Raw genomic sequence first — 15,208 nt, 5'->3', positions numbered from 1 at the left:
TAAGTTGTCTTGTGGTTGTTGTTGTTGTTGTTTGACTTGCATCCCACTGGGATTTTTGCACACAGCGTTGGTGTACGGTGTTTTTTCTGCAATATTTTGCTGTCTTTTCTTGGATTTTCTGTTTGCACTCAGTCACATATTCACTTTAAGATGTTTTTTTGTTCATGTTTTTTTGTTTGTTGCGGTTTGCACTCGATTCAAGAGCCGAATGGCTCACAGGGCTATACCTAATAAATGAACTTAAACTTGAACACAAACATGCTCGAGGTGCGAAGTACAAGAAAGGAAACAAATCACCCAAACACAAACAAATTAAACACTAAACCATCCCCATGCCACCAGGCAAAGCCCACTGAGTGCCATAATAAACATGTGTTTGCCGCGCAAGTACATTCAAAGGTGTAGTTGGCTAGATATTGTTTTAGTTAAGGGGTCAGCAACCAAAGTAATAAAAGAACCATTTTTTTATTCAGTAAAAAACTCAGCGATTCAAGAGCTGCAAAGCACGCAAACACAAGGCAGTGGTCTTAGTAAACAACACGAGGTGGTGGTGCTTAGTAAACAACTTCATGAAGTTGTCCTTAAAGAGCCGCATGCAGCTCTGGAGCCGCAGGTTGCTGACCTCTGTTCCAGCGAAGTTCAGAAAGAGTTTCATTTTAAACGTATATACCGTAAATGTTACACATGTGTGCGCGCACACATGTGTAACACATGTGTAACACGATTCTTGTGAATCAGGTCCTTGGGACAGTGGCCGACCTGACGCTGTACACTCACAAGGGACTAAGCATCAAGGTGTCAAAACTCTCCACGCCCATCACCATCGAGCTGCCCCTGCCGTCTCTGCAGGTCAGTCTCTGTCGCCTTAGCGATTCACTTGGAACGGTCACTCGGGGGTGGAGCGGTGGTCACAGTGATTACCGTTCCGTTCTTGGCCACGGCTAACATCAGTGACTAATGCTATCTGAACCGGTTGCGATGCACGTGAATGTGCATCACTGCCAGTTCATTTCCATAATTTCATGATGTTTTATGTTTCATTTGAAACATAACTGCCAATGCTACATCAAACCCATACTGACCAGCACGGCGAGGTATGGTTAAACATCCCACGTGATTGATATTGCATGGGGAGGCCTTCATCCAGCAGTGGATCGACGAAGGGCCGTATACACACAATGGTGTCTCAACTACAGCCGTGCGTGGCGCCGTGTCGCGGACGACTGAAGCTTGCGTCGTCGGGTAATCCCGAGACGTTTACATGAAGGCCCTCTCCGCGTGCCTGTGGCCTGTGAGGGCGTGCGGCCACTGGGCTGAGAGCGTCTGTGTGGGGTCGCCTGCAGAGCGAGGCGGCTTGGTTCTCGCTGGCGCGCCCGACGATGAACGTGCACGCGTTCAACGTAAGCGCCGGGGAGGTGCGCGGGACGCTGCAGATCTCCTTCACCTTCCAGCGGCCGAGCCAGCGGCCCTTCCCCATCACAGTGCTCATGAGGTGAGCTGCCTCCACTCACCCCCTCCTCAAGGTTTGTTCTCTGAACCGGTCCTAGGCCTCCCCTAGGTCGACTTAGCCTCAATTGAGTACCTGGTGTAATGTGTAAAAACATTTCCACATGGGAGATAAAAAACGGCCGGGCGTGCTGCTGGCTAACCACCCCCTCATGTGCCGTTCCGGCCTTTATAGGTTTTTGCTAACAGCACTTGCCCCAACAGTCTGTTAAGGCTATATTGGGGGATCTTTGGTTTGGCGGAGTGGTAACATCGTGGTTAGCGTGCTTTACTACAAACCCGGCGGCCCGAGTTCGATTCCCGCTCATGGCCAACATTGGTGGCATTATATCTGAACCGATCCTGGGCCTCCTCTAGGTCGACTCAGACTCAAATGAGTACCAGGTGCGAAGCGTAAACATCAGCATTGAGAAGACGAAGGTGGCCCAGTGTGGTGTTGGCCATCCACTTCCTCGTGTGCCGTACTGGCCTCCGTAAGTGCTCGCTAATTACGCGTGCCCCAACAAGACGTTCAAGGCTGCTTAAAACGACCGTCTAGATTTTCACCCTTGTGCTGTACAGCTCTCCACCAGTGTGTTGTTTGGGTTGTGCCGCATGTTGTCGTTTGGCAAGGTGCCTGACGTCCCGCTCCACGTGGTGGGAGCTTCTGCAGGAACTCAGTCGGGCATCGTGCCAAACGACAGCACGCGGCGCAACATAAAATTATCGCTGAAGCGCTAGAGGTGCTTCAAGGCGAACCTGCACTTTCTGTTCGTGATAACCGTAAACAAATGCCAGATCACTAGTGAAAGCGTGTGGAATGGCGGTGGGTAGCATCTGGCAACTTCTGTGCGAATTGACGTCCTCCCTCCATTGACGTTCTCCTTCCATGCTCCTCCCATGACTGCCAGGCCCCGGGCCGAACCGGCGCCGGACAACTTCACGTACAGACAGAGCTACGAGTGGCAGAGCGACAGCGTGCGCCTCCTCCTGTCTCCCGCCAAACTCAGCTGTGGGTTCCTTGCCTACCGCATAACTGCGGGACAATAGAACGTGAGACCGTACGTGACACTAGGCTCACATGTCAGGCAACGAGCACTCGCAGTTATTTGCTTCTATGTTATAACGATGGACTTGGTGAGGTGTATTTTATGCACATGCATCACTGCCGATGCAGTTCCTTAATTATTTTAATTTACAAAATAGTCAACAATGCCACATCCTCCTGGATGCTGTGACGTGGAAGCGTGTTTGCCGCTTGCTGCAGGACATCACGGTTCAATCTCAGTGGCTGCCCTGGTTAATAGTGGGGGTATTAATCACTTGATTATGCCCTGTCTGTTTCACAGTGGGTGTTAAAGATCCTGTAATATTATGCAAAAAAAGGGTAGGCTATGTCTGGCAGTATCACGGTCCAACTTTGCCCAATTAAAAACAAAATCCCAAAGTTACTTAATCGGGTAAGGCCACATGGCATCATCACGCTTTCCTGGCAGACTACATCCATCGATTAAAAATAGCGCCTTCGTGATAGCCTTGCTCTATAAGAATGACACGAATACCCGCTCGACTGAAGAGTTATCTGTGACGCAGGATGCATCCATTGTGTGCGTCGGAGTTAGGATCCTTCTCTGTCTGCTCGGCTCTCGCAGACAAAGGCGTCTACTACCTCGCTCTGCTCGACTCCACGTTCGACCGCGTGCCACCACGCCGCCACCTCGCACCGTCTGTCAACTACTCGCTGAGTGTGGATTGGCTCGAGTGTCTCTACTGGGATGGAGAAGGAAGCTGGAGGCCCGATGGATGTGAGACTGTTACCGCCTTGCAGTCCAACAGGATCAACTGCAGGTACCAGTCATGTGACGCGGTATCGTGTGACACGGGCACGTGAGCGAAAGCATCCTGCGGTACGTGCGCAAAATGATAAAGGTCTCGTGCCGTAGTTGGTCAAGAGAATTTTGCGTGCGTGTTGAACTTCTTTCGCACTGTACGTAGCCAACCTTGCTCATGGGAGTAGGCCAGTGTGGACTGGCGTGATAGTCCAAATTACTAATAATTTGTCAGATTACACCGCAAATCACTCATTTGGGATTATCACAGAGTAATCATCGCCCCTTACTTTGTGACCCTAGGGGGAATTTTAAATACAAGTATTAAAATAAAATGCAAGTTTTACGGTTGGCCTCGCATTCTGCGGGTGCCTTGGCTCAGTTTGCGCCGACTCTCTCCGGACGCCGTGCTCGGTGAGACCGACCGCGCAAGTTTTTTCTTGGGGTCCACGAGGCGGCGTGCGTGCCACGGGACTCCTCCGTGAGGGTTCTGCGCCGTCCCCGTGTCGTTGCAGCTGCGATCACCTGACCACGTTCACCGCCGTCGCGTCCCGGGTCGCCAGCTCCCCGTCACAAACGCCAGTGCTTAGCTTCATCAGGTAAACACAATGACCGATGCACACCCGTCCCCGTCCACAGCAGCCGCGCACTTCCCACCTGTACGTGTATTATTAATTCTAGAAACTTGATTAGTTTGATTGATGTAGAAGTTTTCACCATTCGTGAATGGGGCAAGGCCTCTTGGTGTGGTCCGTGTACTGATTTGTTTAATTTTCAAGATGTTGCTACTAGATGGCAGCAGATGTGTCACATGCGTGGGCCCACAAATTAAACGTTCATTCGCCCACGTGAAATATCGGGACTGCCCACAGGAGGCATTGCCGAGTCTCGGGAGGAGATGGGACCAGCTGAGAAAGGGTTAAAACGGATAGCCCTTGATTTACGAAAGGGATGCGTTCTTCAAAAAAACCCAAGTAAAACGAAATTTTGTAAATGGGAACAGCTTTTCCCATGAATTTAATTTAAAAATTCTGGATGTGTTTTGGACAGCTGTATTTCTAACCTTAAAAAACCCATCTACATCACTTTTCGCGATACAAAAATAATAATAAAAAAAATAATTTTTAACACGATTGAATATTAATTAATAAAAAAATGATTAACCTTTTCAGGGAACTCACCAACAGATCTACATGTTGGAATGCCTGGAAAGGTAATGTGGAGGCGTTACCGTTGCACTGCAGGGACACGGTGACGCTGTCGCGGATGGATGATGCAGCCTCCCGGTTGCTTCTCGTTTGATGGTCTCATGGCGCTTGCCGTGTGACATTTCGTTAACGTGGAAATTAGATTTCGTTAATCGAAAGTGTCCACAATTTGCCAATTGCGTACGCGCGGAATTCCTAAACCGAATGTTCGTAAATCGAGGGATACCTGCATTTCAAAAGGTTACCAGTAAACATGACATGAACTGCACCTGTGTTAATCCACTGCTGGATGAGGGCCTCTGCTGGAGGTTGTTCGATTGCGTTTCAGCACGCTGGTCAGTGTGAGCGAGTGAAGGTGGGGAGCGTAGACGTGAAAGCAAAGAAGTACAGTACAATAACGGATGTTGCTTTACTGCCCTCACATGCACACCTTGCTTAGGCCTGGAGTGACGATCATGCAGCGATGAGCATAGCTGCCTTCCAAACAGCACAGCTTGGATTTAAAGAGCATGTGAATGCAGCTACAGTTTTTCTGATGTAAAAAATGTGGAAGCGTTTAAATATCGAATGCACTCATTTTGTCCGATAACGTCTCAGTAAATAGAGAACTGCAGAGCTTGGGGGATTGGGGGGCTGCTTCTGCCTGTCCCTCTGGTCTGCGGTTCCTCCTCGCGTCTCCGAGTCGTCATTCATCGCGGGCAACCTACTTCAGTCTCCCAGGGACTCGGTGACAAGTCCACCTTGGGGTGGGCGATTTGATTTTACCTGAACGCGACCTCGGCCGTGGCCGCCCTGCCAGGCCGCTGGAGAACTTGTTCCCGTGCGCCGTGGTGCTGCTCGCGCTCGCCCTGGCGGTGCCGGGGTTCGTGCTGTGCCGCCGCTGGGACCGGCATGACGAGCGTAAGGCCGGGGCCATCCCGCTGCAGGACAACCTCCCGAGCGACCAGCAGCTCTACGAGGTCACGCTGGAGACCGGGTTCCGTGCCGGGGCCGGCACTACCGCCAAGGTGCCGCCACCCACCCCCTGCCCTCGTCGATAGAAAATCACCATGACCGCCGTCCCTCGTTGGTCGGTAGTCCGGGGCACACTCCTGCCTCCATCAACCCCCCTGGCACCACCTGCCGTGCCTGCGGTCGAGCGTGCGGATCTCGGATTGGCCTGCTTCAGCCACCGCCGGGTGCGGAAGGCTGTCATCCTCGTACCCGTGGGACCACTGCCGATGACATCCATTATTCAGCATAAAAATCACATCTCTCCTTCATCGCACACACACAGAAATACACAGGTGTTGTCTATAGTTCGGGGCACTATGCTCGTGGGAAAAGTGTGGACAAATCTGAATGGTTGCTCATTGGTTGCCTCTCGTTCACAAAGGCACTGCACGATCATTCGCAAGCAGCAGATTTTAGCTTCACTCTGGATTATCTTGCAACAACGTTCGAAAGCATCTCATAGCCACTTCTGCCTCTCTGTCCACATCAGGCGAACGTGATCCTTCACGGAGAGCACGGGACGTCGGAGACTCGCGAGCTCCACTGTGAAGACAAGCCGCTCTTCGAGAGGAACTCCACTCACACCTTCATCATGAGGTGACGATGAACGGACGTCGCTGTTGCTGGATGCTAAGCGCCTGACACACGAAGCTCCCCCGTCGCCCTCTCCCGCGCACGCTCCCATTAACACAAGTAGCTCGAGGCCGTCCCTGTTATGTTCACGTACAACATACAATGCTATTTGCAGATGAACATTTACGTTAATGAAATTCATGAATGTGAAATGTGCATTGGTGGGTGGCCAGGCGACTCGCAATCGGCAGGTTGCGAGTTCCAACACTGATTGGGGGTTGACTCGGCCCGCCATCCCGGTGGGTAAAAACGAGCACCACTTTGGTGGGAAGTCAACAGTGCAATGGATAAACTCGCCCTCACCATAGTAATGAGGAATTTCCACCACTGACTTTGGGCTGTAAACGGGGATATGAGCGCCGTCTCGGTGCTCATTTAAGCAATAAAAAATCACTTCGACTCATTTCATTGACTGGAATAACTGTTTTCAGCTGTGTGAGTGGTCGTGTCCAAAGTAGCAACGATCGCCAGGTAAAACGTGTTGGCTTCCCGTTGACACGCCCCCCCCCCGCCGATGTCTCCGCCTACCCCCCTCAGTGTCCCCGACAGTCTGGGCCCCATCTGGAAGCTGCACCTGTGGCACAACAACCGCGGCGCGTCCCCCAGCTGGTTCGTGAGCCGCGTGACGGTGCGCGACCTGTGGAGTGGCTCGGCCTGGCTCTTCCCAGCTGAGTGCTGGCTGGCGGCGGAGCGCGGCGACGGCAGGGTCGAACGGGAGCTGCTGGCGCTCAGTGGCGCTCTGCGCTTCACCGCGGTGAGCTGGGACGCCGCGGCCGAGGTGCCGCAAGTACAGCGGCTCGCAAAGGGCTCTATGGCAATGGTGTGGAGAGGCCCTCTTGCAGCGGTCCATAGACAATGGCTGACGATCATCAAGATGACTGAGCAAGGTTATGGTCAACATGTCGGCGTGGCTACTGATGCCGATGCCACCACCACTTTCCATTACCCGCTACGTCTCACGGTCGTCCCAATGTTAACGTCTGGCTAGGGGGTGACACCCGTTTCACGAGGTGCGTGATCTCTGCTATGAACGCTCTGTCGAGGTGCACGGACCCGGGTCACCGGCTGCTGGTATTTCACTTGACGTTTAAAAGGGTCAAACGTCCCCATTAGTTTAGCGAGCCACGTCGAACGAACTCGGACGAAACAAGTTGTTGAAGCCACAACAAAGAGTTTCTCATCGTGCAGATGGATTGTCCGTGTGTATCCACCTCGGCTCCTGAAATTGCTGCAACACTGGTTGTGAATATTGACCGTGCTAGGTGTGGACTTAACCAATGTTCGCACGGCTGTCGCCCGTCGCCTTGAGAGCGTGCGCCGTCCTTTCTCTGTTGTTGCTTTGCTGGCCGCTCTTGAGACGGCCGCTCTCACGTCCACTCAGCACGACGGCGAAATGCGCTCGTCAGCAAGACGGAGGCCATTTGACGCAGCTCACGTTTAACTCGTTTATGTCGTGCCCTCGTCCGTCTCTTGTGCCGGGCCGTCCCTCCCTCAGCTGCTGTACAGCAAGGTCACCGCCTACCTCGAGGACTTCCACTTGTGGGCGTCGGTGTACAGCCGCCCCTCCTGCAGCCGCTTCACGCACACGCAGCGCCTCTCCGTGTGCCTCTGCCTGCTGCTCGCGTACGCCGGGGCCAACGCGCTGGTGGTCGCCCTCAGGGAGGACAAAGTGCGGCGCTGCCAAACGCACACGCGTGCACGCACAGACACACACGCGTGCACGCACACACACGCGCGTGCACGCACACACATGCACGTATACACACACACGCATGCACGCACAGACACACGCGCGTGCACGCACAGACACACGCGCGTGCACGCACACACATGTTCATTGTGCACGCGTACATGCACACACGCGCGTACGCTCATACACGTGCGTACACTCACACACACATGCACGTATACACACACATGCGTGCGTACACTCACACACGCGCATACACGCACACACACACACGAATGTACACTCACACACACATGCCGTACACACACAAGCGTGCGTACACTCACACACGAGCGTACACACACAAACAGGCACGTACACGCACACAGAGACGCACACTTGAACACATACCTTCGCATTCACATGCGCACAACGCACTCGCACACAGGTGCACCCACGTGCGTGCATGCATAATCAGCACAAAATCACTATCCATCACTAAGTGGCATTGATGCCACCACAGTCCTTGTGCCAGGCTAGGTGCGCTTTGAAGCAACCGTTGTTGTGTTGTATGTTCGTGCACTGCCGCTCGTGTGCGCTGCTGCTTGTGCGTGCTGCTGTGCGTATATTGCTTTGTGTATGTTTGCTCTTGAGGGGAGCGGTAGTGCAGTGGTTAGCGCACTTCACTACGAACCTGGTGACCGGCCAATACCAGTGACGATTATCTGAACCGATCCTGGGCCACCCCTAGGTCGACTCAAATGAGTACCTTATGCGGTGTGCAAATGTTGCCACAAGGGAGACAAAGGCAGCCGGGCGTAGTGCTGGCCACCGAACCCCTCGTGTGCTGTGCCGGCCTTCATAGGTGTTCGCTTAGAGCATTTTCTCTAACAGTCTGTGTGTTGTGCAGTGTCTGCTCTGTCTGCTGCTATTTGTGTTTTGCTCACGTGTTGCTGTGTGTGCCCTGGTGTGTGTCTCACTGTGTATGTTACTGTTGTCTGGGGAGTGGTAGTGTAATGGTTAGCCCTCTGCACTACGAACTCGGCGACCCGAGTTCAATTCCCACTCAAGGCCACCAACACCATCAGTGACGGTTATCTGAATCAGTTGCTGGGCCTACCCTAGGTCAACTCGGCCTCAAATGAGCACCTGGTGTGGTGTGTAAAACATTACCACTGGTAAGACAAGGGCGGCGTGGTGCTGGCCACCCACCCCCTCGTGTGCCATTCCGGCCTTCATAGGTGCTTGCTAACAGCACTTGTCCCAACAGTCTTGCGAAGCGATTTGGGAGATCTTTGTCTTTGCTACTGTTGTGTGCTGCTAGCCTGCTACTGTGTGTTGCTGTAGATGTGCTGCTGGTGTTGCTATGCATTTGTGCTATTCTAATTTATGTTGTTTTCTGCTTTGCTGCTGTGTCTCTACCGCTGTGTGTGTACTGCTGTGTTGCTGTGTGTGTACTGCTGTGTGTACTGCTGTGTTACCACTGTTTACTGCTGTGTGTGTACTGCTGTGTGTTGCTGTGTGTTGCTGTGTGTACTGCTGTGTTACTACTGTGTACTGCTGTGTGTGTACTGCTGTGTTACCACTGTTTACTGCTGTGTGTGTACTGCTGTGTTGCTGTGTGTTGCTGTGTGTACTGCTGTGTTACTACTGTGTACTGCTGTGTGTGTACTGCTGTGTTACTACTGTGTACTACTGTGTGTGTACTGCTGTGTCTGCTGTGTGTGTACTGCTGTGTTACTGCTGTGTGTGTACTGCTGTGTCTGCTGTGTGTGTACTGCTGTGTTACTGCTGTGTGTGTACTGCTGTGTTACTACTGTGTGTGCTGTGTATGTACTGCTGTGTACTGCTGTGTGTACTGCTGTGTGTGTACTGCTGTGTTACGACTGTGTCTGCTGTGCGTGCTACTGCTGTGTGTGTACTGCTGTGTTACTACTGTGTACTGCTGTGTGTACTGCTGTGTGTACTGCTGTGTTACTACTGTGTACTGCTGTGTGTGTACTGCTGTGTCACTACTGTGTGTGCTGTTTGCTGTGTGCGCTGCTGCTATGCGTGAGCAGCACGCGGTGGAGCTGGGTCGCGTGGAGGTGTCGCTTGAGTCACTCGTGGTCGGCCTGCTCTGCTCCGCCGTGGTGCTCCCGCTCGCCGGGCTCGTTTCCCTTCTCTTCCGCTGGAGCCAGGTTCGTGTGGAGCGGGGTGGTGGGGAGCGTGGTGGGAAGCGTGGTGGTGGGAAGCGTGGTGGTGGGGAGCGTGGTGGGAAGCGTGGTGGTGGGAAGCGTGGTGGTGGGGAGCGTGGTGGTGGGAAGCGTGGTGGTGGGGAGCGTGGTGGGAAGCGTGGTGGTGGGAAGCGTGGTGGTGGGGAGCGTGGTGGTGGGGAGCGTGGTGGTGCAGAGCGTGGTGGGAAGCGTGGTGGTGGGAAGCGTGGTGGTGGGGAGCGTGGTGGTGGGAAGCGTGGTGGTGGGGAGCGGGGTGGTGGGGAGCGAGGTCGTGTGGCTCCGTCCGAATGCCATGAACAGTTCAATCCTCCAAAGGCATTGAGAGGATTCTCACAATTCAGGCTCATGATTAATTTTCAAAATCCTATTTTTTTTTATCCATTTCATTGTGGTCTCTTTAGTACAGTTTTGTTTTCTAAGTTAGCCCGAATGTCGCATTAGCATTTCATTTTTATATAACTTGCATAAATAATACATACCGTATATTTTCACACTCATTATTTGATGGATGCGTAATTAATTTCATTCATAGTGAAACCCTTACAGTGAAGGGTAAATACGAGATGAGCAATTCATGTTTAAACTTCATCGCATGTTGTCTGGGACTCTGTGAATGTAATTTTCTAATTAATTAATTTTGATTTGAGTTACAGTAGACTGAGTTGCTGCCTTGCTGAGTTACTGTAGACTGTTGCTGTAGACTGTGTTGCTGTAGAGTTGCGTTGTGTGTTGCTGTGTCGCGCGCCGTCGGTGCAGGTTGACAGGGGCTGCGCTCACTCCATCCTGGAGCAGTACAAGCTCAAGCAGCTGCAGGAGACGCACGCCGGTACTTGGGGGGGAGGGGAGGGGGGAGTCCCTCCACTGCCACGACCGCCGTTCCGGCTCGCACCACAGCAGCGGCAGCCTCACTCTGTGCACCCCTCGCCGAGTGCTCAGTCGCCTTGTTTGTTGCTAAGCTCTTCTACCTGGAAAAGCCTCACTGAGACTCACGACTATTTTTCAGGAGGGTCCTGCCACATATTTGCAGTAGGGCGCGCAGTGCCACGGTGGCAAGATGTTAGCTGTATATTTGGAGTTTGCGTGTTCCCTCTGTGGTCGCGTGGATTTTTCTCGTCCACATTTTCCCTCCACATTTAAAAAACATGCGTTTGGAGTATTTGGCTGCTATAAATTTACCCGTGATAAGCCACTTGGTTGAGCTATCATTTGTGGCCAGGTCGCTTCTGAAAAAGAACTACATAGTTCAGTGGGCCTTACCTGGTAAAATACAAATAATTTACTTTGAGTGAAACGATCGCTGTGTATATTCCAATTGTGAGCGAGCATTGCATTGATCCTTACACTCACGCTGCATGCATTGAATTATGTGGGGGAGGATGGTTTAATTGATCTGCATGCAAATGCTTTGCTAATGATACACTGATGTAACGTATAGGATAATTGGGCAAACAAAATCTTGGTAAAAAGCCGAATAACTGAGAATACGAATGACATGGTGAAAAGGAAACAAAGGAATACAGATGTTTACGTTTACATTTACTTCTGACTGCGGATTGTGACGATTCATGGGATCTCTGGGGGAGGTCGATCGTCACACATTTTACGCTCAGTGTGTTAATGTGATGACCGCGCGCGTGCGTGTGAGGACCTAGCATGCGTGTGTGTGATGACCACGTGCGTGCATGCGTGTGATGACCGTGCGTGTGATGACCGTGCGTGTGATGACCGTGCGTGTGATGACCGTGCGTGTGCGCATAATGCAGCCGGGGGCAGTCCGAGCCTAACGGCTGGAGACAGCGGCGCCGATTCCTACTTGTCGTGGCAGAGCCTGCAGCAGTGGGCCCAGGAGGCTTGGAGGAAGAAGCACGAGGTCTTCCTTGTGAAACACCTCCCTTGTCACGAGCACCAAAAAACACGCATCGCTTCTCCCTCACCCACAATCGCGTCGTCTCATCGATAAATAATTATTCGTGCCGGTCCTAGCTCGACCAAATTCTTGCTCATTTTACCATCTCCGGATGGTGTGACTGGGGGGCCTGTGTGTGGTTGTAGTCTTCCGTGGAGGACGGGCTCAGCGAGTTCGGGGACTCGGACCTCGCGAGCGTGACCGGCGCCAAGAGGCCGAGCCCCGTGCCCGCCGCCACGGATCGGGCGGCCAGGCGCCTCCAAGAAACGGTTGGGGCTCCCGAGCAGAGGCCCGCCGGGGTGCGGCAGAGCCGGGGTCTTCCCGGCAACGGGAGCCAAGGGCAGGGCGCGGAGCCGGTGCTGGGGAGCGCTGCCCCGCACTGCCCCTCGGAGGGAGACTCGAGCGGCTTTGAGGACGGCAGCTCCCAGGAGCAGGGGAAGCCCTCGGGGGGGAGGCGGCCGTGCCCCGGGGAGAGCTCCTCGGACTTGCACTCTGACTTCTCCGGTGCAGTTGCCTTTCTCTCTCCCCTGGTGTGCGATTGTCATTCGCCGCGTGCGGCCTCCATTTGGTCCACCGCCGAAGCAGCGGGCTGCGTAAATGACGATGATTCACCGGACCCCCGTGCCTCTCGCCACCCCCAGATGGCAGCAGCCTGTACGGGCGAGGTCGCGGCGTCGGGGCCCGGGTGCGGCTGCCGTCGCGCTGCTGTTACCTCGCCTGGATGCTCTGCATCTTGCTCGGCCTGGCCTCGGCCGCTGCCACCGCCGTCCTGGGGTTCAGGTGAAGCTCGGTCAGACGTCTCCGCCCCCCACCCCCCCAAATCCTATTCCCACTGATCTCTTGCTGGATTGTGCGTGGGTCACGTTATTTTATTTTGATGCCTGTCTATTCATATTTGTTAGTATCTGCTGATGATGTTTCAGTGTTAGTCTCTCTCTTTCTATGGATTGAATTTGTAGTTGTTGAGAAGTCCCCGCGCGCTTGCCAAGCATCGCGAACGGATAGCTCTGACAGCGTGCGTGATGTCCCCTGCAGGTTCAGCCGCTCCAAGTGCATGGCATGGACGCACTCGTTCTTCTTTTCGCTCGTCGTCTGCTTCTTCATCATTCAGCCGGCGGTTGTAAGTGACCACTGCACCCCATCACGCGGGCCTCGGTGTTCACGAGCGTCTACGTCTCTAGCGCGGCACGCAGCGGCTTTCTAGCAAACCACTCTATTCTCGCGGGTTCTGTAGTTGGTGTTGGCGGCGCTTACCGTGACGGTTTGGTGGCGGAGAGACGCCCAGTGCCTGCAGGCTCAGTGCCTGGACGCCGCCTGTCCCGTCGACACCTGGAGGACCAAGCTCATGGGCCGCGCTGCTTCTCACTCACACGGCAACCCGCAGGACTTCACGGACATCTCCAAGGTAAGCAACCAAACCAAGGCGGGTAGCTGTTGCAAAGTTGAGGCACCACGGTTTCTCCTAAAATTTCAGAGAAATCGTTCTTGATTTACCGGGAAATCTCGTGAGAAGGAAGGTGGCTTATGCAGATCATCTCCACAGCTGGAGAAGTGATGAAGATGATTCCTCAAGGGAAATTTGGATCGGGGGGGTTAGGAGAAGAGGAAGGAAACGGAGAAATTTGTGAGACAATGTGAGCATGAGAACAGACGCTGAAGATGACAAAATATGGAAATCATCTGTCGGGGCCATCAATCCTCGGTTATGAGGATGACTCTGGGTAGCCAGATGAACTCACGCTTGTGTGTGTAAAGACGTTGCCACGAGGGAGACAAAGGCGGCCGGGCGTGGTGCTGGCAACCCACCCCCTTGTTTGCCGTTCCAGCCTTCATAGCTGCTACTCGCTAACGGCACTTGCCACAACAGTCTGTTAAGGCTATACTGGGGGATCCACGTCCTTATCTATGTGTGCGTCACCCTGGGCTCCACTACCTCCCTGTTCCCACCCTTGCCCCCTCTCCCCCCGCGGCCCGCGGTGGGCACGCTAGAGCCTGGCGGCCCGACGGCGCGCACGCCACCTCCGCCTGGCGCGGCCCCCGAGCCGCGAGCAGCTCAAGCGGTGCCGCGAGCGCCTGCGCCTGCGCCGCCTCGTGGTGCGCTCGCTCCGGTGAGCGCCGGCCTCCTCCACACCCACCCCGGGAGTGTGCACGATAATCGGCATCCCCGATCAGCATCATCATCGTCAGCATCATCATCGTCAGCATCGTCAGCAGCAGTAGCAGGCATTATCAATCCACAGCTGAATGAAGCCCCCCCCCTCCCCCCCACCCCCAAGCTGCCGTTACTACCCACGGTCCCGCAATGTAGTAATAATCCACCTGGCACGCGCGCACGCACCAGCTGATTGGATTGCTCCCATCTCTGCAGTGGGCGTCCTCTCAGGCACGCTCCATCACCACTTGGCTAGCTGGGCACAACGACACCGAGGGAAGGAACTCCTCATGCCCTTCATTTGCCCAGGAAATCCTCACTCTAGCTCTTATAATATTGCTCCATTGAACGAACGTGTCACTTCCTTCCTATTACAACTTTGATAGTGCTCTTTGTTGCTGGCAACTTTACAATTCGACAAGTGCATTAGAAGAAAGAAAAACAAACAAGGCCCAAGCCTCTTTATTTTTTACAAATCTCCATTATTGGGATCTTTGCCTAATTGCATGAACCAAAGGGGTTTCACGTGTGAGGAAACTGGAGTGCTTGGAGTGAACTCACGCGTGTAAAGGAATAAGACTGAAAGGTCTGCATAAGACAGATTCAAGGATAAAATACTGTATCCAAATACCAACCAGGCCCCCAACCTACCTATCATCTGAGATAACGGGTGTGTTCCCGCTTAGTAACATACTCTGCAACCGGCCCGGGAGTGTTTTCCTGCTTCGCCGGCGTGCAGCTGCGGCAATGCCAGCAGTGATCGTATCCACTGCCGTCGGCGTGGGGAGGACGAACGGACACCATTGTGACGGAGCAAGCTTCCTCAATGTGGCCATGTTCGTGCTCGTTCCCAGGAGCTGCTGCCTCTATGTCCTCATGCTCTCGCTCCTGGCCTTCGCGACATTTGCCGAGTTCTCCACCGACGAGTTCTACCTGCAGCGAGCCATCCGCGGTCACTTCAACAGGTGCCCCCCTGCCGTGCCCGCCACTTTCTTCCCATTCACATTGATTCCAAGCGCTTCTTGGGAACCGCTAGAGCCATGAAGGAATTGTGATTGCGGGGATGTGACGGCTGGAAATAAAGCCCATGGGGGCTCAATCGCTTTTGCAAGTTTGG

General features: G+C 53.7%; 1 protein-coding gene across 1 annotated transcript in view; it reads left to right on the top strand.

The window, feature by feature from the left end:
- The window catches only part of PKD1L1 (polycystin 1 like 1, transient receptor potential channel interacting), an 82,538-nt gene that overhangs the window by 52,163 nt on the left and 15,167 nt on the right, over positions 1–15,208 (top strand). Inside the window, exons 39-56 of the mRNA XM_078597864.1 lie at positions 739–849; positions 1,344–1,492; positions 2,397–2,497; positions 3,138–3,333; positions 3,830–3,913; positions 5,322–5,529; positions 6,006–6,112; positions 6,686–6,902; positions 7,644–7,817; positions 9,878–9,997; positions 10,790–10,859; positions 11,797–11,903; positions 12,086–12,443; positions 12,581–12,719; positions 12,975–13,059; positions 13,174–13,344; positions 13,929–14,047; positions 14,946–15,056. Coding sequence (XP_078453990.1) covers positions 739–849; positions 1,344–1,492; positions 2,397–2,497; positions 3,138–3,333; positions 3,830–3,913; positions 5,322–5,529; positions 6,006–6,112; positions 6,686–6,902; positions 7,644–7,817; positions 9,878–9,997; positions 10,790–10,859; positions 11,797–11,903; positions 12,086–12,443; positions 12,581–12,719; positions 12,975–13,059; positions 13,174–13,344; positions 13,929–14,047; positions 14,946–15,056 — 2,627 coding nt within the window. The remainder of the gene's footprint in view (positions 1–738; positions 850–1,343; positions 1,493–2,396; positions 2,498–3,137; positions 3,334–3,829; positions 3,914–5,321; positions 5,530–6,005; positions 6,113–6,685; positions 6,903–7,643; positions 7,818–9,877; positions 9,998–10,789; positions 10,860–11,796; positions 11,904–12,085; positions 12,444–12,580; positions 12,720–12,974; positions 13,060–13,173; positions 13,345–13,928; positions 14,048–14,945; positions 15,057–15,208) is intronic.

Source organism: Lampetra planeri, chromosome 10, assembly GCF_965212315.1.
Source record: "Lampetra planeri chromosome 10, kcLamPlan1.2.h2, whole genome shotgun sequence".
Classification (NCBI taxonomy): domain Eukaryota; kingdom Metazoa; phylum Chordata; class Hyperoartia; order Petromyzontiformes; family Petromyzontidae; genus Lampetra; species Lampetra planeri.
Note: the sequence above shows the minus strand (reverse complement) of the source record. Positions and strands in the feature narration are given on the sequence as shown.